This window comes from Mobula hypostoma, chromosome 6 (assembly GCF_963921235.1).
Source record: "Mobula hypostoma chromosome 6, sMobHyp1.1, whole genome shotgun sequence".
Classification (NCBI taxonomy): domain Eukaryota; kingdom Metazoa; phylum Chordata; class Chondrichthyes; order Myliobatiformes; family Myliobatidae; genus Mobula; species Mobula hypostoma.
In genome coordinates, this window is record NC_086102.1 from 187,335,131 (window position 1) to 187,361,358 (window position 26,228).

The window sequence follows — 26,228 nt, forward strand, 5'->3', positions numbered from 1 at the left end:
CTTCAGTCTTCTTGCAAAATATTCTACCGGATAACTTAGTAGTTTAAAAATGTCACCCTTCAAAGCGTCTCCCCACTCAGCTACTGAATCACAACAAAATATTATAAATGGCAAGGGTGAAGGAAGGAAAATAATATAAGACTGACAATTTGTTCTTTTTTTAACTATAATATTTGGTTTGGTAATAAGATAAAATAAACCTTTCCTTAAAAGATTTTGTAAAAACCATTCATATTCTACATATTTACAAATGAAAAATTAGTGTTCTGGGAGTTGAAGAACTGGTTAAACTTTCAGAATACAATCTTGTTCAATCATTAAGAGTCTCATTGTTCTTAAAGATTTTGGCCACATGATGGCACACTTGTAATTGTTGAGCATGGAATGTAACATATTGTGAACTTCCACGTGTGAATTTGTGGCTTGAAAATTATTAATTACTTTGCATTACTCAACTATAGTTGAGTTTAGTTTCCTCAGGGATTATTTCCATCATGGCTCCACAGAATAGTTTCCTCAGGGATTATTTCCATCATGGCTCCACAGAAGGGCTACTGTAGTATTGCCAGAGTGCTTTTAGTCATTATGGTAGTTAATGTACCTATTGAAATACAAACCAGCTCACACAAAATGCTCGAGGAACTCAGCAGGTCAGGCAGCATCTATGGAAAAGAGTAAACAGTCGGCGTTTCAGGCCGAGACCCTTCATCGGGACTGAACAGGAAGGAAGAAGACACCAGCATAAAAAAGGTGGGGTGAGGGGAAGGGAAGGAGGATAGCTGGAGGCTGATAGCTGAAGCCAGGTGGATGGGAAAGGTGAAGGACTGGAGAGGAAGGAATCAGATAAGAGAGGAGAGTGGATCATAGGAGAAAGGAAAGTAAGAAGGGACCCAGGGGAAAGTGACATGCTGAAGGCCAGAGTGGGCAATATAGGGAGGGGTGGGAAAAATGTTTTACCAGAAGGTGAAATCAATATTCATGCCATCGGGTCAGAGGCAACCCAGACAGAATATAAGGTGTTGCTCCTGCACCTTGAGGGTGGCCTCATCATGGACGGACAGGCTTCACCAATATAGAAGAGGCCACATTGGCAGCACTGGATACAACAGATGACCCCAGCAGATTTGCAGGTGAAGTGTTGCCTCATCTGGAAGGACTGTTTGGGGCTCTGAGTGGAGGTGAGGGAGGAGGTGAATGGGTAAGTGTAGCTCTTAGACTGCTTGCAGGGGTAAGTGCTGGGAGAGAGATTAATGTGGAGGGATAAGTGAACAAGGGAATCGCGGAGGGAGACATCCCTGCGGAAAGCGGAGGGGGCAGGGAAGCTAAGATGTGCTTAGTGGTAGGATCCCTTTGGAGATGGTAGGAGTTGTGGAGGTTGATGTTTTGGAAGCGGAGGCTCAAGGGCTATTAGGTGAGGACAAAAAGAACTTTATCACTGTTCCAACAGCAAGACGATGGGATGAGATGGATGTTCGGGAAATGGAGGAGATGCGGGTGAGGGCAGCATTAATAGTGGAGGAAGGAGAACCCCGTCTTTTGAAGAAAGAGAACATCTCTGATGTCCTAGAATGTTCAAGCTATGTCCTGGGAACAGATGAAGTAGAGGTGAAGAAACTGAGAAGAGGGAATAGCAGGGGATAAGGTAAGAAGAGGTATATTCAAGATATCTGTGGTAATCAGTAGGTTTATGAAAGATGTTGGCTGACAGTTTGTCTTCAGAGATGGAGGGAGAGAGATTTGAGAAAGGGGAAGGAGTTGTCAGAGATGGAACAAGTGAATGCAAGGGCAGGGTGGAAGTTAGAGGCAAAGTTAGTGAAATTGCCAAGCTCAGCATGGATGCATGAAGCAGCACCAATGCAGTCATCAATGCGGAGGAGCAAGAGTATTGAAATACAAGTCCCTATGATATTGCTCTCCATCCTGTTAAATTCATGCAGTTTTTTTGCCTGTGGATTTAATTGTGACCTGAACAATGAATACTGAAAGATACACCGATAGTAGAAGTTGGAAAAATTTAGAAAAGAGTTTTAATGATGACTCCTTGAAATATCATCTGTCTGATTGTTGATCCACTGTGGAAAGTTAAATAAATAGAGGCTATTAAAATATAATTAATTATTATTTTTAATATATTATGAAATCAGATGTGGTAAATAACCCAATTTACAACCTTGTTGCAGACAAGGGAACCTCTTTAGTTCTTGGGATCTCATCTGAGGTTGTGGTAGTTTGCCCATAAAACTCTTATCACCTGAAAGTTCTCATGCCAGATGATGATCTGATCTCTGCTAAATTGAAAAATATTATATTGTTAGATACAATTGAAGTATAGAAAATTTTGATTTTCAAACTGTCAGTAACTCAGTGAGAAATTGTGACAGACAATACCACAGCTGTTTTTGCAAAGGTATTCTACGTTGTAACAGCAGTGCTCAGTCAGGACAGACTGGAGAGCTCGTCTAGTGAGGCTTTATGGGTAGAATTGAGGAAAACGAAAGGCATGACCACATTAATGGGATTATATTATAAACACTCAAAAGTCTATGGGATTTAGAGGAGTAAATTTGTAGAAAAGTCACAGACAGTTGCAAGAAATATATGGTTGTGATAGTAGATGATTTTAACTTTCTACATATTGTCTGTGACTCTCACACTGTAAAATGGCTGGATGGGAAAGTGTTTGTCAAATGTTTTCAAGAAAGTTTCCTTAATTTGCACATAGAAGTCCTTGTTAGAGAGAGTGTGATACTAGATCTCCTATTATGAAATGGGATAGGGGAACACTTTGCATTTAGAGATTATAATGACATTAGCTTCAAGGCCAATTTTGATGCTATCTGAAAGAATCTATCAAATGTGCATTGGGACAGGTTGTTTCCTGGCAAAAATATACTTGATAAGAGGGAAGCCTTCAAAAGTGATGTTTTGAGAGTGTAGAGTTTGTATATTTTTGTCAGAATAAAAGGTAAGGATAACAAGTTTAGGGAACCTTGGTTTTCCAGAGATATCGAGGCCCTATTTTAGAAATAAGATAACGCATAGCAGATATAGCAGGTAGGAACAAATAAGGTACTTGGGTACAAGAAATGCAAGAGAACACTTAAGAAGGAAATCAGGAGGGCTGAAATAAGACATGAGACAAGGTAAAGGACAGTCCCAAGGGCTTCTACAGATATATTAAGAGCAAAAGGATAGCAAGGGACAAAGTTAGTCCTCTGGAAGATCAGAGTGGTAATCTATGTGTAGGGTCAAAAGAGATGGGAGAGATCTTGGAATGGAATTTTGACATCTGTATTTACTTGGGAAATGTACACAAAATTTATAGGTCTGAGGCAACAGAGCAGCAAGGTCATGGACCCTATGCAGATTCCAGAGGAGGAGGTGGTTTCTGTCTTGAGGCAAATCAGGGTGGATGAATTCCCAGGGCCTGACAAAGTGTTCCTGTGGACCCTGTGGGAGGTTAGTGCAGAAATTACAAGGGCTCTTTCAGAGATATATAAAAGATACTTAGCCCTGGATAAGGTACTAGAGGATTGGAAGAGAGTTAATGTTGTTCTGCTTTTTAAGAAAGGCTCTAAGAGTAAGAAAGGAAATTATAGGCTGGTGAGCCTGACATTAGTGATGGGAAAGTTATTGGAAGGTACTATAAGTTAACGGATATGTAGGTATTTGGATAGCCAGGGACTGATTAGGGATAGTTAACATGACTTTATGTGTGGTAATTTATAGAGTATTTTGAGGAAGTTACCAGGAAAGCTGACGATAACAGGGTGGTGGATGTTGTCTTCATGATCTTCAGCAAGGTCCTTGACAAGGTCCTACATAGGAGGTTGGCCAAGAAGGTTCAATCACTTGGCACTCGAGAGGAGGTGATAAATTGGATTGGGCGTTGATTTTGCAGAAGAAGCCAGAGAGTGGTAGTTGAGTGTTGCCTCTCTGACTGGAGGCCTGTGACTAGTGGTGAGCCACAGGGATCGGTGCCGGGTCTGTTGCTGTCTGTCATCTATATCAACAATCTGGATGATAATGTGGTTTAACTGGATCACCGGATTTGTAGATGACACCAAGATGGGGGCTTTAGTGGACAGTGAGGACGACTATCATGGTTTGCAGTGGAATCTGGACCAACTGGAGAAATGGGCTGAAAAATGGCAGATGGAATTTAAAGCAGACAACTGTGAAGTGTTGCACTTTGGGAGGACTAACCAGAGTAGGTCTTGCACATTGAGTGGGAGGGTATACAGTGTGATAGAACAGAAGGATTGATGAGTACAGGTCCATAATTCCTCAAAAGTGGAGTAACAGGTAGATAGTATCATTATGAAATCTTTTGGCATATTGGCCTTCATAATGTCAATGTATTGAGTATAGGAATTGGGATGTTATTTTGAAATTGTATGAGATATTGGTGAGGCCTAAGTTGGAGGAAAGATGTAAATAAGGTTGAAAGAGTTCAGAGGTAATTTACAAGGATGTTGCCAGGAGTTGAGGACCTGAGTTGTAGCAGAAGGATGAATAGGGCAGGATTTCATTTCCTGAAGCATAGAAGATTGAGGGGTACACAAAATTATGAGGAGAATAGATAGGGTAAATGCAATCAGGGTTTTTCTACTGAAGTTGGGTGAGAGTAAAACTAGAAGTCATGGGTTTAAGGGTGAAGGGTGAAAAGTTTAAGTGTAACACGAGGGGAAACTGCTTCACTCAGAGGGTGGTGGGGGTGAGGAATGAGCTGTCAGTGCAAGTGGTGGCTGTGGGGTTGACTTCATGAGATTTGAACGGACGGAAGGCTATGATCTGGGTGCAGGTCAATTGGACTAGGCAGTTGAATAGTTTTACACAGACTAGATGGACCGAAAGGCCTGTTTCTGTGCTGTAGTTTTCTATGACTCTGACTCTGAAGAGAATTGTATAAATTCTATTTATTTATTATGATATAAAGAGAACTTGGTTTTAAATCTGCAAATCACAATGTCTGACAAAAGGATGCACATAATAATTTTATGCCACATTTTGTGCAAATGATAGAACAAAATTAAAAATAAAATAAATATGTGCATTTTCAATGTTTGTTCATACTTCAGTTATTAACATATACAGTAGTGAGGCCAAATAAAACACACATGCATAAAAGCTGTAGGTGTAAGTTACATTTGCACAATTGGAATTCTGCTTTTTTAAGGTGTACTAACGATTTGATGCACTCCCAAAACAGTTTTGCTGTTTCTTTTCAGATAATCTTGGACCTGGCACATTAATTTCAAGTCCTTTTTGCCAGTTATCAGATTTGTAATCTCTATAATGTGCTGTTCCTGTAAATTTCTTGTAGTTGCCCTCTCACTTCCACATTTCCACTAACAGTGGTATTTGATGCGGGGTTTTGAGTGTTCCAGACTGTTAGTTTTGTCTTTACAAAGATACTTAGAGAATTGTTCCTCATTTTATTCATCCTCCTCTGGTTCTTTCTGTAATACAGGCATTTCTTGCTTGAGGCACTCTCTGAAGAAGTTGAGGATTGCACTGTACATATGCCGTTTGCTTTTTTCATCTGTAATAAAGTGGCCTTCATCTGGGTAAATCTGTCTCGCAAGTAAAGGAGTATTGGGTAAGAAATGATGAAATGTTGTTAAGAACATATTAATGTATTTTAAATGTGACCACACATGGGTTTAGAATGATTAGAATTTAATAAGAGATTCTGCCAATTAACAAAATTCCCATATGTCATAAACACAGATATTCTACAGATGCTGGAAATTCAGAGTAAAACGCACAAAATGCTGGAGGAGTTACAGGTCAGACAGCATCTATTGAAATAAATAAACAGTCGATGTTTCGGGCCGAGAGCCTTCATCAAGGCTCATGTCATTGTATATTTAATGACTTGGATGAGGGAATTAAATGCAGCATCTCCAAGTTTGCGGATGACACGAAGCTGGGCAGCAGTGTTAACTGTGAGGAGGATGCTAAGAGGATGCAGGGTGACTTGGATAGGTTGGGTGAGTGGGCAAATTCATGGCAGATGCAATTTAATGTGGATAAATGTGAAGTTATCCACTTTGGTGGCAAAAACAGGAAAACAGATTATTATCTGAATGGTGGCCGATTAGGAAAAGGGGAGGTGCAACGAGACCTGGGTGTCATTATACACCAGTCATTGAAAGTGGGCATGCAGGTACAGCAGGCGGTGAAAAAGGCGAATGGTATGCCGGCATTTATAGCAAGAGGATTCGAGTACAGGAGCAGGGAGGTACTACTGCAGTTGTACAAGGCCTTGGTGAGACCACATGTGGAGTATTGTGTGCAGTTTTGGTCCCCTCATCTGAGGAAAGACATCCTTGCCATAGAGAGAGTACAAAGAAGGTTCACCAGATTGATTCCTGGGATGGCAGGACTTTCATATGATGAAAGACTGGATCAACTAGGCTTATACTCGTTGGAATTTAGAAGATTGAGGGGGGATCTGATTGAAACATATAAAATTCTAAAGGGATTGGACAGGCTGGATGCAGGAAGATCGTTCCCGATGTTGGGGAAGTCCAGAATGAGGGGTCACAGTTTGAGGATAGAGGGGAAGCCTTTTAGGACCGAGATTAGGAAAAACTTCTTCACACAGAGAGTGGTGAATCTGTGGAATTCTCTGCCACAGGAAACAGTTGAGGCCAGTTCATTGGCTATATGTAAGAGGGAGTTAGGTATGGCCCTTGTGGCTAAAGGGATCAGGAGGTATGGAGGGAAGGCTGGTACAGGGTTCTGAGTTGGATGATCAGCCATGATCATACTGAATGGCGGTGCAGGCTCGAAGGGCCTACTCCATTTTCTATGATTATCAGGGGTCAGGAAGTGAAGTGCTCTTTAAAATTTGTTAAAGAAAAAACAGTTGAGAACAATTTTGAAAATATTGCTTTTTCCACCGCAGTTATATTTGTCCATGTAAGATTAAGTAAACATATTTAAAAATTTAGTTGTCACTGGTTATTTTAATTACAGCATTCAAAAGACACATGGATAGATTGAGAGGGAAATGGATAAACTCAAATGCTACTTGGTCATCACAGATGGGCTGAAGGGCCTTCTTTTGTTGTAGTACACTACAAAAATAGTCTAATGCTCCACATTCATTGCACCTGCTTAATATTTCAGTCATTCAAAATTAAGTTAACAATAATTTTTGAGCACTTTAATGAATATTAAGAAACCTACCTACTGGGACATATTGTCCGGTCATTAATGATCATCATATCAATGCTCAGATACTCTTCCTTCAATGTTCTGTACTTAAGCTTTATCTCAATTTAAGGCTGTAGATCCCTTTGACTAATTCAAAGATCAGCTTGTCTTCCTTCTTGTTGGTGTTGCTTAATCTGAAGTTCTAATACTTCCCCACTTTCACTTAACTCTACCTTCCCCAGCACCAAGGCTGCAGTTTGTGGGGTAACTTACCGTGTTTTAATACTATTACACAACTGAAATAATACTGGAAGAGATGGGAACAGAAGTCGGCCCATTGAATCTGCTCCACCATTTCTCCATGGCTGGTTTATTATCCCTCACAAATCCATTCTCCTTTGACACCCTTATTAGTCAAGAACCTATCAACCTCTACTTTAAATATACCCAATGACATGGGCCTCCAGTGCTGTCTGTGGCAATGAATTCCACAGATTCAGCACAAACTAGTTTAAGAAGTTCCTCTTCATTTCTGTTCTAACGAATGTCCTGTTCTGAGGCTGTGTACTTTGTCCTGGACTCCTCCCAACGAAGGAAACATCTTCTCCACATCCACTTTATTTAGGCCTTCCAATATTTGATATGTTTCAATGAGACTTCCCCTCATCCTTATAAACTGTAGTAAGTACAGACCCAGAGCCATCAAGCACTCCTCATATATTCACCCTTTCATTCCTTGGATCGTTCTTCAGAACCTCCTCTGGACCCTCTCTAATGTGAGCATATCCTTTCTTAGATAAAGGGCCCAAAAGTTCTCACAATAATCCAAGTGCGGTCTGACCACTGGCTTATAAAGCCTCAACATTGCACCCTTGCTTTATATTCTAGTCCTCTTGAAATCAATGCTAACAATGTGTTTGCCTTCCTTACCACTGACTCAACTTCCAGGATAACCTTTAGGGGATTCTGCACAAGGACTCCTAAGTCCCTTGGCACCTCTGATTTCTGAATCTGCTGCCCATTTAGAAAATAGATTATGCCCTTATCCTAAAGTGCATGACTATACACTACCCTAAACTGCATTTCGTCTGCACTGCTTTGCACATTCTCTGATTCTAGGTCCTTCTGCAAATCCATGCTTCCTCAACATTAACCCTAACCCACTCTTTGCCTCCTGCCAGTCAGCTAATCATCTGTCTATGCTAACACGAGGAAATCTGCAGATGCTGGAAATTCAAGCAACACACATCAAAGTTGCTGTTGAACGCAACAGGCCAGGCAACATCTCTAGGAAGAGGTACAGTCGATGTTTCGGGCCGAGACCCTTCGCCAGTCTCATGTGCAACACTTTGTCAAAGGCCTTTTGAAAATCTAAGTAAATAACATTCACTGACTCTCCTTTGTCTATCCTGTCTGTTGTTTCCTCAAAGGATTCCAACAGCTTTGTCAGGAAAGCCTTCCCCTTAAGGAAAGCATACTGACTTTGGCCTGTTTTATCATGTGCCTCTTATACCCCAAAACCTCATCCTTAATACTGTAATGGGCTCCAAAATCTTTCCACTGTTAATCAGGTTAAGTATGTAAATAAAATGAAGTAATGGAACATCATGGTCTAAGAACTCAAAGAGGAATAAGTTGATGCTCCTGATCAGCATTTAAAAGGATTACTCTGTTCAGTGATTTAAAACTATTGAATATTATTCTCCTAATATCAGTATACAAGTATTATAAACATGATACCTGCATAGTGTAGTTTCTTTCAGCTTTCATCAAGTGTTGTATCAGCTCTGCTGTGTGTTGAAAATGTACATTTGCTGTAATAAAGCAAAAATAAAATATTTTATCAAAGCTGATTGTACTGCAGCTAATAAAATTGATTTTAATGAACCTAATTTAATTATACACAACTTTAACATTTATTAAATTATCAAAGTTATTAAGATAGACATAAATCTGTTGAATGTTTGTTTTAGAAATTTTGAGTCTTTTAATCCCCTAGCTGATTCAAGCTGAATACCGTGTGTAATCTTACCCACCTTAGTTCAGCAAACATCGTTTGCTGGTTCACTGGGCTGAATTGTGCAAGTTACAGAAACATGCCCTTGTTTTCCATCTCTCCAGGCACTTCCCTCTTGATTTATGCAGTGGACAAAGTACCTGAAGAAATATTCAATCTATCCAGTCAATGTGGAAGAGAAAGGTGGTGGAGTATTTTGTGTAACACAGCAGTCTTTCTGATAAAGTATGGGCAGAGTGTTATTGAGCAATGGGTTGCAGAATTAGAATGGCAACCTATCTCCAACCAAAGATGGTTGTGACAGTTGAAGAAAATAGCAGGTCACGATATTCTAAAGCATCTGACACTGTTCTGCAGCTTGCTAGCAAGAGATTGTGGATTTGAGAGATATTATATGGGGCATCAAAGTTTCACTTGGCAGGTAGTACACATTAAGACTGCTGTCCACTGGTTGTGGAAGCAGTTGATATTATATCACTTAAGACAGCAGCTTTGTCTGAAAGAGTGCCAAGTGTTTGAGTAATATTGGAACTGTGCTAATCCAGGCAAATTCTAAGTATTCTGTCAAACTCCTGACTGGGGAAGTTTTCGGGAAGGATAACTCTGTCATCTGACTCGCTATTTTAGCAAGTTGTGAGCCTAGATACGTTTCTAATATTGATGAAGTAGTTTCTGAGCTTTTGATGTCCTCCCACCAGCTCAGCCATTTTCTTTTTGTGGACGTTTGATTCCCGGTGTGGAATACCTTCCCCGTCAGAGGACAGAACTGAATTTTACTAATGCTTTCTAATGTAATCTTTGGTCCACAACTGCCTTGATTCTTACCTTGTATGTTAAATTAATTTCTTATTAATATTTGGATCAAAGCTGACGTAAGGTCAAGACTCAATTAGTTTTGGCAAAACCCAAATTGAGCATTGTTAAATAATAATCTCCCTCCTGGCACTTATCCTTGCAAACATCCCCTACACCTCTTCCCTCTCTCCAATTCAGGGCGTTGGGCTCATCTGTTGTATCTAGTGCTCTTGGTGTGGCCTTCTGTGTATCGATGAAACCCAACGTAGATTGGGAAACACCTTCACTGAGCACCTACGACCCAGAAAAAGCAGGATCTCAGTGGCCACCCATTTTAATTTTACAAACGTTTGTACTTCCCTTTCTGATATATCATTCCATGGCCTCCTCGACTGTTGCGATGAGACCACACTCAGATTGGAGGAGCAACACCTTATATTCTGTCTGGGCAGCCTCCAACCTGATGGCATGAACATCAATTTCATGAACTTCTGGTAAATGCCCCCCTCACCTTCACCACTCCCCATTTCCATTTTCCTCTCTCACCTTATCTCCTTACTTGCCCACCACCACCCTCTGGTGCTCCTCCATGTTCTCTTCCTTCCATGCTCTTCTGTCCTCTCCTATCAGATTCACCCTTCTCCATTTCTTTATCTCTCTCACCAATTGACTTCCCAGCTCTTTATTTCACCCCTTCATCTCTCCTGGTTTCACCTATCACCTACTATCTCGTACTACTTCCTCCCCTCCCCCAACTTATTACACTGACTTCTCATCTTATTTTCTCCAGTCCCAAAGAAGGGTCTCAGCCTGAAACATCAAATGTTTATTCATTTCCATAGATGCTGCCTGGCCTGCTGAGTTCCTCCAGCGCTTTGTGTATGTTGCTTGGATTTCCAGCAGCTGCAGATTTTCTCTTGATCGCTAAATAAATGTGGCTTGACAGCACTGCTCCTAAACTCATCCTACGATTGATGAAAGCTAATACACCGTATGCCTTCTTAACCAGAATCAACCTGCGTAGCAGCTTTGAGTGTCCTGCGGACTCGAACCCCAAAATCCCTTTAATCCTCCACATTGCCAAGAGTCTTACCATTAATACTATATTCTGCCATCATATTTGACCTATCAAAATGAACCACCTCACACTTATCTGGGTTGAATTCCATCTACCATTTCTCAGCCCAGTTTTGCATCCTATCAATGTCCTCTGACAGCCCCTCACACTATCCACAACACCCCCAACCTTTGTGTCATCAGCAAATTTACTAACCCATCCCTTCACTTCTTCATCCAGGTCATTGTAAAAATCATGAAGAGTCAAGGTCACTGACCTCCATGCAGAATATGACCCATCTACAACCACTTTGTGCCTTCTGTGGGCAAGCCAATTCTGGATCCACAAAGCAATGTCCCCTTGCATCCCATGCCTCCTTACTTTCACTTCACATCAAACATCCACTTCAGGAATAGTTTTCTTCACTCCTTTCATTTCATATAATGGTACTAATGATTTGTATAGCTTGAGTATCCAGAAGATGGGGAATTAGGCTGGAGAGATTATATGTGTAGTTTTCAATTCATTAAAATAAGACAGTTTAGTCTTCCACTAGGACTTTTATCTTGGCTCTCAGTCAGGCAATCAGGAAGCTTTTCTAATGGTTTGTAATCAGTAGTGCAATAGTCTGGAAGCACCAATTTAGCTTTATTTAATACCATAAAACAGGAGGGATATTGGAGGAAAGTCTAGACCATTACTTGCTAGTAGACTTTCACCACCAGAACTGTGATCAACTCTTTCATACTAATATGCACATCACCTTCTCTCAGCAAAACCTCCTGTATGTTACTTCTTAAAGCTTCCATTAAAGGATTATGTCTCAACAGGCATTTTTATACTGTAAGATCGTTAGACATGAGAACAATACTGCTCCACCATCCATCATGGGTTATTTATTATCCATCTCAACTCCATTCTCCTGCCTTCTCTCTCTGTACCCTTTAATGTCCTTACTATCACCCTCTGGCCAAAGAAATTCCTCATGTCTGTTCAAAAAGGACATACCTCTATTCTGAGGCTGTGCCTAGCCTCCCACCCCCCTCACTAAAGGAAACATCCTCTCAATGGTCTTTTTGTTCCTTTACCGTCAATATAATCTTTCAAGGTGCATGTCCTCTAGAATTATCAACCCTGTTCCCTCCAAATGTTTTGTCCCCTGCTACCTCGAAAATTTTCCTCAAAACCTTTGAATGTTCTCTTAGATATAATTACATTACTTCTAGTTGTCCTTGTTTGAGAGAGAGTAACTTTACAAACCCGAAATAATTTTTGGATCCAGTTAAGAAGTGTGATGAGGGACATATGGGTACTGGTTTATTTATAATGACTCTAAGTTTTTGGTGGATATGCAATAAAGAGACATGTTGTTTGGGCACCAAACAAGCTATGCCTTCAACGAACAAGAGCTTGGACACAGGCATTAACAACATCATCCAGAAAGGAAAGCTAGAATTACTTCAAATTTTCAACACGAGAAAGTGTGCAGATGCTGGAAATCCAAAGCAATACATACACAATGCTGAGGGAATTCAGGTAAGGCAGCATCTATGGAAATGAACAGATAGTCGACATTTCAGGCTGAGACCCTTCCTTAGGACTGAGAAGGAAGGGTGAAAATGCCAGAATGAAAAAGTGGTGGTAGGGGAAGGAGGCTAGCTGGAAGGTAGGTGGTTGGTGAGGCCATGAGGATGGGAAAGATCAAGGGCTGGAGAAGAAGGAATCTGATTGGAGAGGCAGGTGTAGCACAGGAGAAAGGGAAGGAGGAGGGGACCCGGGGGAAGTAATAGGCGGGTGATCGGAGTGGTGACTAGAGAATGTAGAATGTTTAATGATGTAACTAAGAGATATGCTTAATTGTGAGCAATATATGGTATCTTACCATCAGCTGTCCCATGTATGATCAGAAAATTTACATCCTTCATTTCATTGGAATTTTGTAGGACACTCGACTCCTGCAAGAAATCAGAATGAGTTGGTAATATGCATTTTAATCACAATGGGTTAGAAATTCTCACTCTAGTTCTGATCCATGTGTGAAGTAATAATATATGCACATTAAATTTATCCTCCTTCAATTTGATTCTAAAGCTAATGATATTGAATTTCGGAGGTGAAGTTTAACTATTTGTACTTCCTCATCTGCCATATAGAGTAAGTAGAGAATACATTTCTACTTTGTGTTCTTTTGTGATTTATGATTGCAGATCATATCATAAAGATGAGAATGGAATATGCAGTGAAAAATAAATTAGGGAGCATTCCCCCTTTTGAGTTGGTACTTTAGTGGCACATGGCTTTTGCTTCCACATTGAAATCTGTCCCAGCCCTGACCTACTTTCAGGATTTTGGCTTAATACATACATTCAGATGGCTTAGTGGGATCGTATTTATCAAGAGGGAATCTATGGTCAACACCAGGGGCTCCCAACCATTTTTATGCCATGGACTCTTACCATTAACCAAGGGATCAGTGGACCCCAGGTTGGGAACACCTAGTCTAAACAATAAAATATCTATCAGCGTGTCATATCATCCTATTAGAGGAATTGTAACCCTTTACTGTATGTTTGCATTGTGGTTGCAATTACAAATTTCTTAATGGAAACTTTAGGAGGCAGTAGTACCTGGGATGGATGAGAATGAATTTCTTATCCATCACAGCCATCGTACCCTGACAATTTGTATGCATAGGTAGGAATGAACTAACCAGGAGCAGTCCGGTGTTAAGTTACTGGGACATGGAAGAACTAATGGGGCTTATTGCCTAAATTTTAATGACACTTTCAGATTTTGGACAGAAAGCAGTTTGAACTTCAATCCTTATAAAACGAACAACTTGGTTCCTGTCCATTTCTCTTCCTAAACTCACTTGATAAACATTTACATCTCGTGACGGCAATCCAAGGTATCGTTCTGCGAATGCAGAAGCTGCATGAAGAGAGGAAAAAGAAAATCAATTTAATCCACATTTGCAAACTGTCTTCATGTGCATTAGCTAATGTAAAACAATACTGTCTGACTTCCCCTCAGTTTGGCATGAACAGGATGGGCCGAAGGGCCTGTTTCTGTGCTAAAGTTTTTCTGACTCCGTTGTGATGTTCTATATCAGATGAAAGTTTCACTCTTCTTTAGGTACCTGCACTTCTAGTTAGTTAATTTGTGGATAGTGATATAACCAAATACTGAGTGAGTTATGGTAAAAGCAATGGACCAAATTCTCAGGACTTACAGTAATCCAGTTACCTTGCCCCATGTTAATCAGTACACCATGGTACAGTTATTTCGATATTTATAATTTATTCTTCACTGTTGTCATACTCAGTATCTTACTGAATAGTTGCAGAATTGAGTTTGATTTTAGTTGCCCTCCTCAATACACAATGAATACTAACAATAAAAATATCAGCAAAGTGGAGAGAAATACATTGGAACCTACCTTTAAAATTCTCTGACCCATTACTTGAATTGAAAATTCAGTTCAAAGGTAATGTCAATGCTATTCAGTTGTGAGCTGAAGTGGGATGGCAAGAAAAGCAGAGGGTAATATAACTTGCTTTGTTTAGACTGATGAGTGTCCCACTGAGAAATCTGGTTTCATTTCAATAAATAACCTCTGACTGAATTTAGAGTGAACTGTTAAATATATCGTCAACTGTAATGCCAGCTCAGCAATTACTGACAAAGAGGAAGATGATAAATATCTGGCATCAGAATTTCTCATGAACATTCAGCTTTTTCTAGAAGTAGAAGCAATGGTACAATGACATATCAGATTCATAGTACAGTATTATAATCTCGACCTTGCATGCCTCAATCACTTGTTCAAAAAAACACTTCAATTCCCTCATGCCCAAAAAAAATGTCAACAGCAAAAAAAAAGTGGTAAGCACAATATAAAGTACAAAATTGAAAGAGTCCAGGCAACGAAAGAGTCAGTCTAGCACTGTGTCATTCGCTATCTGCAGGGCCATCAAGAACACCCAATAAACTCCACATTATCTAAGTTCCTTTTTGTCCATGTAACTTCATACATTCCCTTGTGTATGTCTTGTTCAAAGCTGAATGAACTATTTAGTAGCCAACAAAGAGATTAAAGCACAACGCTTCATTAAAAAGTGAGCACTGTGAATTATTTTTCTGCACATTATCTTTTTGGGTAACTAGACTTTACAATTAGACCAGCTGATGTTCAGAAAGGGCAGAGCTCAGGGTTCCTCCAGTATTTGGTGTGTGTTGCTCTGGATTTCCAGCATCTGCAGAATCTCTCATGTTTATTCATTTCCACAGATGCTGCCTGACCTGCTGAGTTCCTCCAGCATTTTGTGCGTGTTGCTCTGAACTTCCAGCAACTTTTTCTTGTTTATAAATATCTGATGATCTCGCCTTGTTGGCATAGATTGTAGGGAAATTTGCACTTCACAACATTGAAATAATGCTTATTTCATAAGCCAACGCTTATGTGAAAGGATCTGCAATATGTTTTTTGTATACTCACCATATAATTTCCAGTCTGTGATTGGTGCCACAGCAACACCGCATTTGAAGATTCTCTCTGTAGAACTAAGGATCATTGCTGTGACATAGCCTCCATATGCCTGTCAAAGTAAATTAAAATCTTAATATGGATTTTAAATATTCTATTTTAGCTCAAATATTGATCGTCTTTGTGAAATCGAACTGCCAGCCTTCACACACCCCAGTAATTATTTTTTCTGGTGACTTAATGGATGGCTAATTTACCATGTCAGTTTTTCTACCCTCTCTCATGTTATAAATTATAATATAGCTATACTAACAGTTGAATGTAGACCCATTATTTATTATAACCACTCAAAATATTTTACATATTATTTTTAATTTACAAAGCAGTTCACCTCAGTCATAAAACATCCAGATTTAATGATTATGTTTCTGTGTAAGTGGAATAGTATACAGATCAGAATTATAGAATGGCTCAATACAATATTCAGGACAGTAACGGTAACATATTTCCTTCCCTGAAGCTTTGTGGTCATCACTTTTACAGATTTTGGGCAGGACCGTGCTCATGATTTGTTGCTACTCCTGTAAAGAAGGTCTGTATGACTGTGTGCATGCTGAATGATGGAACGTGCTGCAAGTTAGATCCCCCTCTGATTTTGTGCTATATCCAGTGGCAGACCCGTAATGGGCTGAGCTAATGGACCAGATATAGTGCGTTTAAACAGGGATGCCAACCTTCATTAAAATGCTAAATACTGTTTTTTTAAAATTTGTTAATTTATAAATTGAGATTGGTTTTAAATTAATATTAACCTAACTTTTATTGTTTAACAATTTTGAATTATTTGCGTTTTTCAACTGGTTCTAAGTGTTTCTGATCATCACAGTCAAAAGCCCATCAGGACAGTCTGTGAGCAGGGCTTTGCTTTCTGTTGCCAGCTGCCAGCTCTGGTCCTTGCCTGTTCCAGTTTACTGACCTGCAACAACGCTGGATTCAGAACCACACAATCATAGAGCATACCTGCAACTATTGTCAGCCCACAGTGTTAAAAGTGAGGTGTGGGCTGGATCTACGAGATAGTTAGGTAGATAGATTGATACCTTATTGATCCCAAAAGAAATTACAGTGTCACAGTAGCATTACAAGTGCACAAATATTAGAAGAGAAGTAAGAAAAATTAAAGGTTAAGTTACCTTAAAATAAGATGTATAAGATTTACCAGTCAAAGATTACAAATAATCCAAAAGGGATAACCGTGACCTGTTATCTCTGTCCCTGAGGCCAAAGTCTGGGCATCCTTCAAGAGGGTATCTGGTCTAGACAAAATACAAGGCCAAGATGTGTGCAGGCCAACTGACGATGTATTTTTGGACATATCTAACACTTTGCTTCTACGGTCCAAGGTTCCCACCTGCTTCATAAAGGCATCTATTGTACCGGTGCCCAAAAAGAACATGGTAACCTGCCACAATGATTACCCTCGGTTAGTCCTTACATCAAATCTAATGAAGCACTTTGAGAGGTTTGCTATGGTAGAAGTCATTTCCTGTCTCAGAGAAACTGGTCCTCTCCAATTTCCATTCTGATACAACAGGTTAACAGCAGATGTGATTCCTCTGCCCAAAGATCAGGCTGCTGTTCCTCTACTACAGTACAGAGTTTAAAACAATCATTCCATCTAAATTCAATCAAGCTTAAAGACCTGAGCTTCTGTACCTCCAGCTCCAACTGGATATTCAACTTCCTGGTTGGTAGACTGGACTCAGTGAGGACTGGAAACAACGTATCTGCTGACCGTCAACACGGGTGGACCTTGACTGCATACTTAGACCCCTGCTCTACCCAATATACCTGTCTTCAAATTTGCAGATGACTCAACCATTGTTGGATGAATTATAAATGGTGATGAGTCAGCTTACTGACGCAAGACAGGACACCTGATTGAGTGGTGTCACAATAACAATCTCAATTAGAATCAGCTTTTACCATCACTGACGTATGCAGTGAAATTTGTTATTCTGTGGCTGCAGTACATTACATAATAAAGAAACTATAAATTACAATAAGATATATAAGTATTAAATTATTAAATTAAATAAATAGGGTTATAGACTCATAGAACACTACAGTACAGATGGCCCTTTGGCCCATCCAGTCTGTGCCAAACTATTAACCTGCCTACTCCCATCGACCTGCCCTCCATACCCCTCTCATCCACGTACCTATCCAAATTTCTCTTCAATGTTGAGATCAACCCTGCATCCACCATTTGTGCTGGCAATTCATTCCACACTCTCACCACCCTCTGAGTGAAGTTCCCTGTCATGTTCTCCTTTAAACGTTTCACTTTTCACCCTTAACCCCTGACCTCCAGTTGTTGTCTCACCCAGCCTCAGTGATAAAAGCCTGAATGTATTCATCCTATCTATACCCCCTCATAAATTTTGTATAGCTCTATCAGATCTCCCCTCAATCTTCTATGTTTTACTAGTGGAAAAACAGAGGAAAAAATACTGAGGTAGTGTACATGGGTTCATTGTCCATTCAAGTATCTGATGACGCATGGGAAGAAGCTTTTCCTAAAACATTGAGTGTGTGTCTTCAGGCAATGAGAAGAGAGCTTGTCCTGGGTAATGGGGTTCTTAATGATGGATGCTGCCTTCTGTGGCATTGCCTTTCAAAGGTGTCCGCAATGCACGGAAGGCTAGTGCCCATAATGGAGCTGACTAACTTTCTACAGTTTTTTTCCAATCCTGTGCAGTGGCCCCTCCATTCCAGATAGTGATGCAGCCAGTTAAAATGCTCGCCATAGGAAATCTGCAGAAAATTGGGAGTGTTTTTGGTGACAAACCAATTCGCCTCAAACTCCTAATGAAATATAGCCGCTGTCATGCCTTCTTTGTAAACTCTTGCTCAACATTAGCAAAGATCTGATTATTGACTTCAGGAAGGGGAAGGAGGGCAACCATAAAGCAGTTTAGGGGATTAACAGTGGAAAGTGTCAACAGCTTCACATTCCTGGGCATTAACATATCAGAAGACCTGTCCTGGCTCCAGCACATGGATGCAGTTATAAAAAAGGAAAGGTACTGTCACACTTTCCTTAGGAGGGCAGGGAAGTTCATTTTCTCACCAAATACTTTAACAAACTTCAACAGATGTGCTGTTGAGAGTATCCTGACCAGTTGCACCATGACCTGGAACAGAAGTTCAAAGGCATAGGAACACAAGAAGCTGCAGAGAGTGGTAGACTGTGCCCAATGCACCACGGGCAGACCCTGCCATTGGTAGCATTTATAGCAGGCATAGCTCCAAGAAGACAACATCTAAGTCAAAGATCGCCATCATTTGTACCATGCCATTTTCACAACTACCAATGGACAGGAAGTACGGCACCAGATTCAACAACTCAGAGGGTCACAAACGTGTGGAATGAGCTGCCAGCACAAGTGGTTCATGCAAGCCCAATTTCAATATTTAAGAGAAGTTCCAATAGGTACACGAATAGTAGGGATATGGAGGGCAATGGTCCCTGGTTCAAGTTGATGGGAGTAGACAGTTTAAATGGTTTTGGCATGGACTAGATGGACCAAAGGGCCTCTTACTGTGCTGTACTTCTCTATGACTCTATCATAAGAACTACTTCAATCATTCAGCTCTTGAACCAACTGGCAAAACCCTAATTACTACAGTTTAGCAACACTATAAATCACTTTGCACTAATGTTTTTGTACAAGTTGTGTTCCTTCTTGTAAAAATTACTGAATGCTTATGATTTTATCTGATGCTATGTTCCTGTGATGCTGCTGCAAGTAAGTTTTTCTTTGCAGCTCTGCATATACGTACAGTACCGTGCAAAAGTCTTAGGCACATGTAAAATAATTCTGTAAATCGAAGATGCTTTCAAAAATAATGAATTGAAAAGTTTCAAAATATTAAAAATTACCACAAAGAGGAGTAAACAGTAAAAAAACTAAATCAAATCAATATTTGGCATGACCACCCTTTGCCTTTAAGTCTGCATCGATTCTCTCAGTTACACTGTTGTGCAGTTTTATAAGAAAATTGGCTGAAAGGTTGTTCTAAGAATCTTGCAGAACTTGCCACAGTTCTTCTGCAGACTTTGGCTGTCTTGCTTGCTTCTGTCTCTCTAGGTAATCCCAGACAGCCTCAATGATGTTATGATCGGAGCTCTGTAAAGGCCCTACCATCTGAAACCATATTAAAAAATCTAGGGTGCCGAAGACTTTTGCACAAACTCAACCTTCACTTGTCAATTAGCTTAACCTAAAATTTTTAATAGTTTAATTAATAGGATTATTTTCCTTGGCTGTTGAAGGATTTAGTTTGTGTTTTTTTTTAGTTTTGTGTTTGTGGTAGTCGGTGTTTTTGGAAACACCGATTTGCCCAATTTCTATCTTGCTAGTTAATGACTTATTTTAATTTGTCTGATCTGTGGTTTGCTGTTAACAGTAAAAAGCTACAAACTCCTGGTCATCAACATGACAACAGATCTAACCTGAGCCCAACACATTGATGCAATCATGAAGAAGGCATGCTGGTCACTCTAATTTGTTAGGAGTTTGAGCAGGTTTGGTATGCCACCAAGGACCCTTGCAAATGTCTATTGATGTACTGTCAAGGGCATTCTGACTGGCTGCATCACAGTGTGATACACAGGCTCTGAGGGACAGGATTGCAGATACCTTACACCAGGGGCTCCCAACTTGAGTTCCATGGACTCGTGGGTTAATGATAGGGGTCCGAAGCATAAAGATGGTTGGGAACCCCTGCTTTAGAGGATTATTGACCCAGCCAGCTCCATCATGAGCACAACCCTCCCCACCATCAAGGGCAGCTTCAAGAGCGGGTACCTCAAGAAGGACCGTATCCATCAGTGAGGACTCTCGCCATCTAGGACATGGCCTCTTGTTACTACCACTGGGGAGGAGGTGTAGGAGCATGAAGACTCATAATCAGCAATTCAAGAACAACGCCTTCCATTGTTTATACTGATGTTGGTACAAAATTTTCAATGGAGAATTGGAACAATTTCAGCAAAATTTGTAAAATTAATATATTCCGAATTACAAGATACTTTGACCCAGTGGAGCATGGATTCAAAAAAATCTCTTTTGTATCTTTGAAAAAGCATTATATATTTCCAAAGGAAAACAAAGCCTGTTATTTTGTAATGCAGTGTGCTGTGAGAAAAACTTTCTCTACCAACGTTCTCGAAAAATAATTCTAATATACCAATAGGAGTTTATAACAAATACATATTCATAATTTATCATGTGAAGTAGTATATAGTATTGTCAAAGAATAAGTGAAAATATTGCAGAAGTAATGAATATTTTAACTGTTGTTCTTTTTTAAAGTAAAATTCACTGCAACTTTGAAAAGATTTCAAATAGTTACATTGAAGTGTTTTGAAGTTTACCTTCCCATAAACAGCTATTCTGTTCGCATCAATGAAGGGTAATTTTAATAATGATCTGAAATAACAAGAAATAATGTTAATTAAAAACATTTATGTGAACATTTTTCCACATTAATTTGTCCTTGTAATGCTTTCAATAAACTTTAATAACAATGATGAATGAGAGAGAAATACACTTAATGAAATCATGGAAATTTATCACTCGTTTCTTTATCAGTTGAGAAGGTTATTTGGTCTTATATTATTTCCCCGTTCTCAGTTTGTAGACTTGAAAAATTCCAGCAATCAGAATCTTATTGAAGTACTTTTTAAAATGAACATTGGCCTCCATCATCCATTTAGATTGCAAGTTCCATCACTCTTGGGTTAAACAAAAATCTGTCCTTGTTGGCTATAAAGCATTATTGGGCTTTGGTCATAATTTTGTATTTTGATTAATCTCCCCCAAAGCTCCTCTATATTAAGGTAAATATCTACAATCCAGCCAGTCATTCCACGATATTTAAAATCGTTGGGCATTGCCAATATTTTCATGAAACTGAAACCCTTTGTATTAAATGTTTGCAATAATGTCTATATAGAATACAGAATATAGAACAATGCAGTGCAAGACCAGTCTTTTAGTCTATGCTGTCTATACTAACCATGATCCCCTAATCCCCTTCTCCACTTTAAATCTATATCTAATATTTGAAATTTCCACCCTGGGGGAAAGTGACTCTGACTATCCACCTCTATCAGGTCATCTTTCAACTGCCGACACTCCAAAGAAAACAAAGAATACAACCTCTCCTTCTAGCTAATATTGTACTCTCGAATCTAGGAAACACTTCTCTGTACCATCCATTGTGTCTAAATCAGGGGGTTTTCAACCTGGGATCCATGGACTCTTTGCTGAATGGTGTTGATCCATGGCAGAAAAATGGTTGGGAACCCCTGTACTAAATCTTTCCTGTAAGGCAGTCACCACAAAAGCACACAATACTTCAAATATTATCTAACCAAAATTTTATACAGCTGCAACTTGACTTCCCAACATTTATACCCAACGTCCCAACTAATAAGGCAAGTATACCAGATACTTTTTTAACCACCTTATGTCACTGTGTTACCAGTTTCAGGGAGCTTTGGACTTGCACCCTAACGCTGTACATTAATGCTCTCAAATAGTGGCACAGAAGTGCAGTGGTTAGCGCAACACTTTACAGAGCAGGTGACCCAGGTTCAATTCCCGCCACTGCCTGCTATCCTACAGTCGTCTGACACCTCAACTGTGAATAAGTATGTTTTACACACCACTGCCAGGGCCCTTGCAATTTCTGCACGAGCCTCCCACAAGTCCAAGAGGACACCTTGTCAGGCCCCGGAGATTTATCCACCTAATTTGCCTCAAGACAGCAAATACCATAAGTTGCCCCAAGGCATCAAGCATCGATCCCTGTTGCACTCCACAAGTCACAGGCAACTATCTACTACCACTCTCTGGCTTTCCATGTTACCACAAGACTTAAGTAAGCATAAGATTTTTGGATCATTGGGCTCTCTTCCAGAGAAAGTAGAACTGGAACTGGAGGAGGATTAATATCCTAGCAGGAAGGTTTGTTAATGCTACATGGCAGGGTTTAAATCAGTTGCAGGAGGATTGGAACCAGAGTGCCAGAACGGTTAGTAGAGGGGTTGTGGAAACAGATGTCGGTGCAAGCTTTGATAGCCTTCCTCACTGTCCACTACAACCCCAATCTCAAAGTCAGGAATGACAAGGCTGAGCATGGTGGGACTAGTGTTCTGAGCTGCTTATATTTCAATGCAAGAAGTATCATAGGAGATGCAGGTGAGTTCAGGGCATGGATCAATACCTGGAATTACGGCATTTGTAGCCACTAGTGAGACTTGGTTGCAGGAGGGGCAGGACTGGCAGCTCAGTATTCTGGGGTTCTGTTGTTTGAGATGTGACAGAGCAGGAGGGATTACAGGAGGAGTCAGGGAAAATGTCTCGGCAGTGCTCTGTCAGGAAGACTGGAGAACTTGATTAGTGAGGTGGAACTGAGAAATAAGAAAGGTCTCTGACCATGTTGATGGGGCTATTTTACAGATTCAGCCAACAGTCCTAGGGATTTAGAGGAACAAAATTATAAAGAGATCGCAGACTGTTATAAGAAACATAAGGTTGTTATAGTAGGTGATTTTAACTTTACACATGTTGACTGAGAATCCCACACCATACAAGGACCAGATGGGATAGAGTTTGTTAAATATGTTCAAGAAAGTTTCCTTCATCAGTACGTGAAAGTCCCAGTGAGAGAACATGCGATACTGCATCTGCAGTAGAGAATGAGACACGGCAGGTGACAGAAGTTTGTGTAGGGAAACACTCTGCATCCAGTGACCACAATGCCTTTAGTTTCAAAGTAAATATGCAAAAAAAAAGATCTGGTCTGCGAGTTGAGAATCTAAATTGAAGAAAGGCCAATTTTGATGGTATCAGAAAGGATCTGTCAAGTGTGGATTGGGACAGGCTGTTTATTGGCAAAGGTGTACTTGGTAAGCGGGAGACCATCAGAAATGAAATTTTGAGAGGACAAAGCTTGAACGTTCCTGTTAAAATAAATGGTAAAGATAACAAGTGTAGAGAGCCTTGGCTTTCAAGAGATATTGAGGCCCTGGTTAAGAGCAAACAGGAGATCCATTGCATGTAGGAACAAATGAGGTGCTTCAGGATGGCTGTGGATGCCAGATCATTGGGTGTATTTCAGGCGGAGGTTGATAGTTTCTAGATTAGTCAGGGTGTGAAAGGTTACAGGGAGAAGGCAGGAGAATGGGCTTGAGAGGGAAAATGGATCAATGATGGTGAAATGGCAGAACAGACTTGATTCTACTCCTGTGTTTATGGTCTAAATACAGATGCAAAAATCCCTTTTAAGATCTACCCACCTCTATCAGCTCCTTGTGATTTTCAAGAGGCCCAAATTTGTCATTGCTATCTTTTTGCTCTTAATATATTTGTAGGAGCCTCTAGGATTCTCCTTGTCTGCCAGATGAACCTCATGTATTCTTATAGCTTTCTCAATTTCCCTCTTAAAGTGGTTTTGCTGGACATCTCTATCTGATGCATAATTGGCCCCTTAAAACTTTATTTGAATATATATGTGGAATCAATTATCAAACTGTGAGGCACATTACAATATTGTGATCCTGACAAAAGTTTGAACATCTTGAAGTTACCAGTCATTCGACTGGTTACCAGACAAGGAATCAAAATGGAGCTGACAGTTTCTGTTCTTAAGGTCATTTAAAGCACCCAAGCTCAGTAATATTCACTGGCTCTGAGACAAGAAATGTATTGAATTTAAAATTCTCATCATATGTCTAAATCTTTTTCCATACTCATCACTGTGATGTCATTCAGCCAGCTGAGAACATTGCACATTTCCAGTTTGACCTCTTGTGTATTCCGAAGTGCATTCATCTCACCACTCGCAGTCATTACCAGATATATAAGCCTTGAAGGTTTGTTAAACTATTTTACAAAATTAAAGATCAATTTTGTATCTGGATCTAAATGCAATTTATTATTTTTAAATATAGGGCAAGGTACCAAAATTAAAGTGATATTCATAATCAAGTTTACCCTTAAGGGTAAGATTTGCCAGTGTCACTTGGATTATATGAAGCGGAGGAAGAGGAATTTCTCTGCATGAGAATTCATGGCCTCACAATTAAGGAGGATAACTTTAGATGGGATGCAAAAAAAAACCAATTATGTATCAAAATGTAAACAAAAATCGTGTTCTGTAAATGGGTACTACAAATATACATAAATAATATCTCCTTATAAGCAGTTATAGTTGAATTATGCCCAAAAATATACATATGAAAGGAACAATATGCAGATGATATTAGAAACATAGAAACATAGAAAATAGGTGCAGGAGTAGGCCATTCGGCCCTTCGAGCCTGCACCGCCATTTATTATGATCATGGCTGATCATCCAACTCAGAACCCAGCCTTCCCTCCATACCCCCTGACCCCTGTAGCCACAAGGGCCATATCTAACTCCCTCTTAAACATAGCCAGTGAACTGGCCTCAACAGTTTGCTGTGGCAGAGAATTCCACAGATTCACCACCCTCTGTGTGAAGAAGTTTTTCCTAATCTCGGTCCTAAAAGGCTTCCCCTCTATCCTCAAACTGTGACCCCTCGTTCTGGACCTCCCCAACATCGGGAACAATCTTCCCGCATCTAGCCTGTCCAATCCCTTTAGGATCTTATACGTTTCAATCAGATCCCCCCTCAATCTTCTAAATTCCAACGAGTACAAGCCCAGTTCATCCAGTCTTTCTTCATATGAAAGACCTGCCATCCCAGGAATCAATCTGGTGAACCTTCTTTGTACTCCCTCTATGGCAAAGATGTCTTTCCTCAGATTAGGGGACCAAAACTGCACACAATACTCCAGGTGTGGTCTCACCAAGGCCTTGTACAACTGCAGTAGTACCTCCCTGCTCCTGTACTCGAATCCTCTCACTATAAATGCCAGCATACCGTTCGCCTTTTTCACCGCCTGCTGTACCTGCATGCCCACTTTCAATGACTGGTGTATAATGACACCCAGGTCCCGTTGCACCTCCCCTTTTCCTAATCGGCCACTATTCAGATAATAATCTGTTTTCCTATTTTTGCCACCAAAGTGGATAACTTCACATTTATCCACATTAAATTGCATCTGCCATGAGTTTGCCCACTCACCCAACCTATCCAAGTCACCCTGCATCCTCTTAGCATCCTCCTAGCATCCTCCTCACTGCTAACACTGCCACCCAGCTTCGTGTCATCCGCAAACTTGGAGATGCTGCATTTAATTCCCTCATCCAAGTCATTAATATATATTGTAAACAACTGGGGTCCCAGCACTGAGCCTTGCGGTACCCCACTAGTCACCGCCTGCCATTCTGAAAAGGTCCCGTTTATTCCCACTCTTTGCTTCCTGTCTGCTAACCAATTCTCCACCCACACCAATACCTTACCCCCAATACCGTGTGCTTTAAGTTTGCACACTAATCTCCTGTGTGGGACCTTGTCAAAAGCCTTTTGAAAATCCAAATATACCACATCCACTGGTTCTCCCCTATCCACTCTACTAGTTACATCCTCAAAAAATTCTATGAGATTCGTCAGACATGATTTTCCTTTCACAAATCCATGCTGACTTTGTCCGATCATTTCACCGCTTTCCAAATGTGCTGTTATCACATCCTTGATAACT

The 26,228-nt window shown here is 40.2% G+C and overlaps 1 protein-coding gene and 1 long non-coding RNA gene across 4 annotated transcripts in view; one reads left to right on the forward strand and one right to left on the reverse strand.

The window, feature by feature from the left end:
* The window catches only part of LOC134348690 (uncharacterized), an 81,223-nt gene extending 60,310 nt beyond the window's left edge, over positions 1-20,913 (forward strand). The window contains exons 3-4 of the long non-coding RNA XR_010018476.1: positions 5,474-5,602; positions 19,996-20,913. This is a non-coding gene — a long non-coding RNA (uncharacterized LOC134348690). The remainder of the gene's footprint in view (positions 1-5,473; positions 5,603-19,995) is intronic.
* Positions 4,902-26,228, reverse strand: part of LOC134348689 (inactive dipeptidyl peptidase 10-like) — a 927,397-nt gene continuing 906,070 nt past the window's right edge. For all 3 annotated transcript variants that reach the window (XM_063052476.1, XM_063052475.1, XM_063052477.1), the window contains 6 exons: positions 20,966-21,020; positions 15,535-15,634; positions 13,909-13,967; positions 12,919-12,991; positions 8,908-8,981; positions 4,902-5,576 (listed from right to left, as the gene is read on the reverse strand). In XM_063052476.1, the coding sequence (XP_062908546.1) occupies positions 5,439-5,576; positions 8,908-8,981; positions 12,919-12,991; positions 13,909-13,967; positions 15,535-15,634; positions 20,966-21,020 (499 nt within the window). In that variant the 3' untranslated portion in view covers positions 4,902-5,438. The remainder of the gene's footprint in view (positions 5,577-8,907; positions 8,982-12,918; positions 12,992-13,908; positions 13,968-15,534; positions 15,635-20,965; positions 21,021-26,228) is intronic.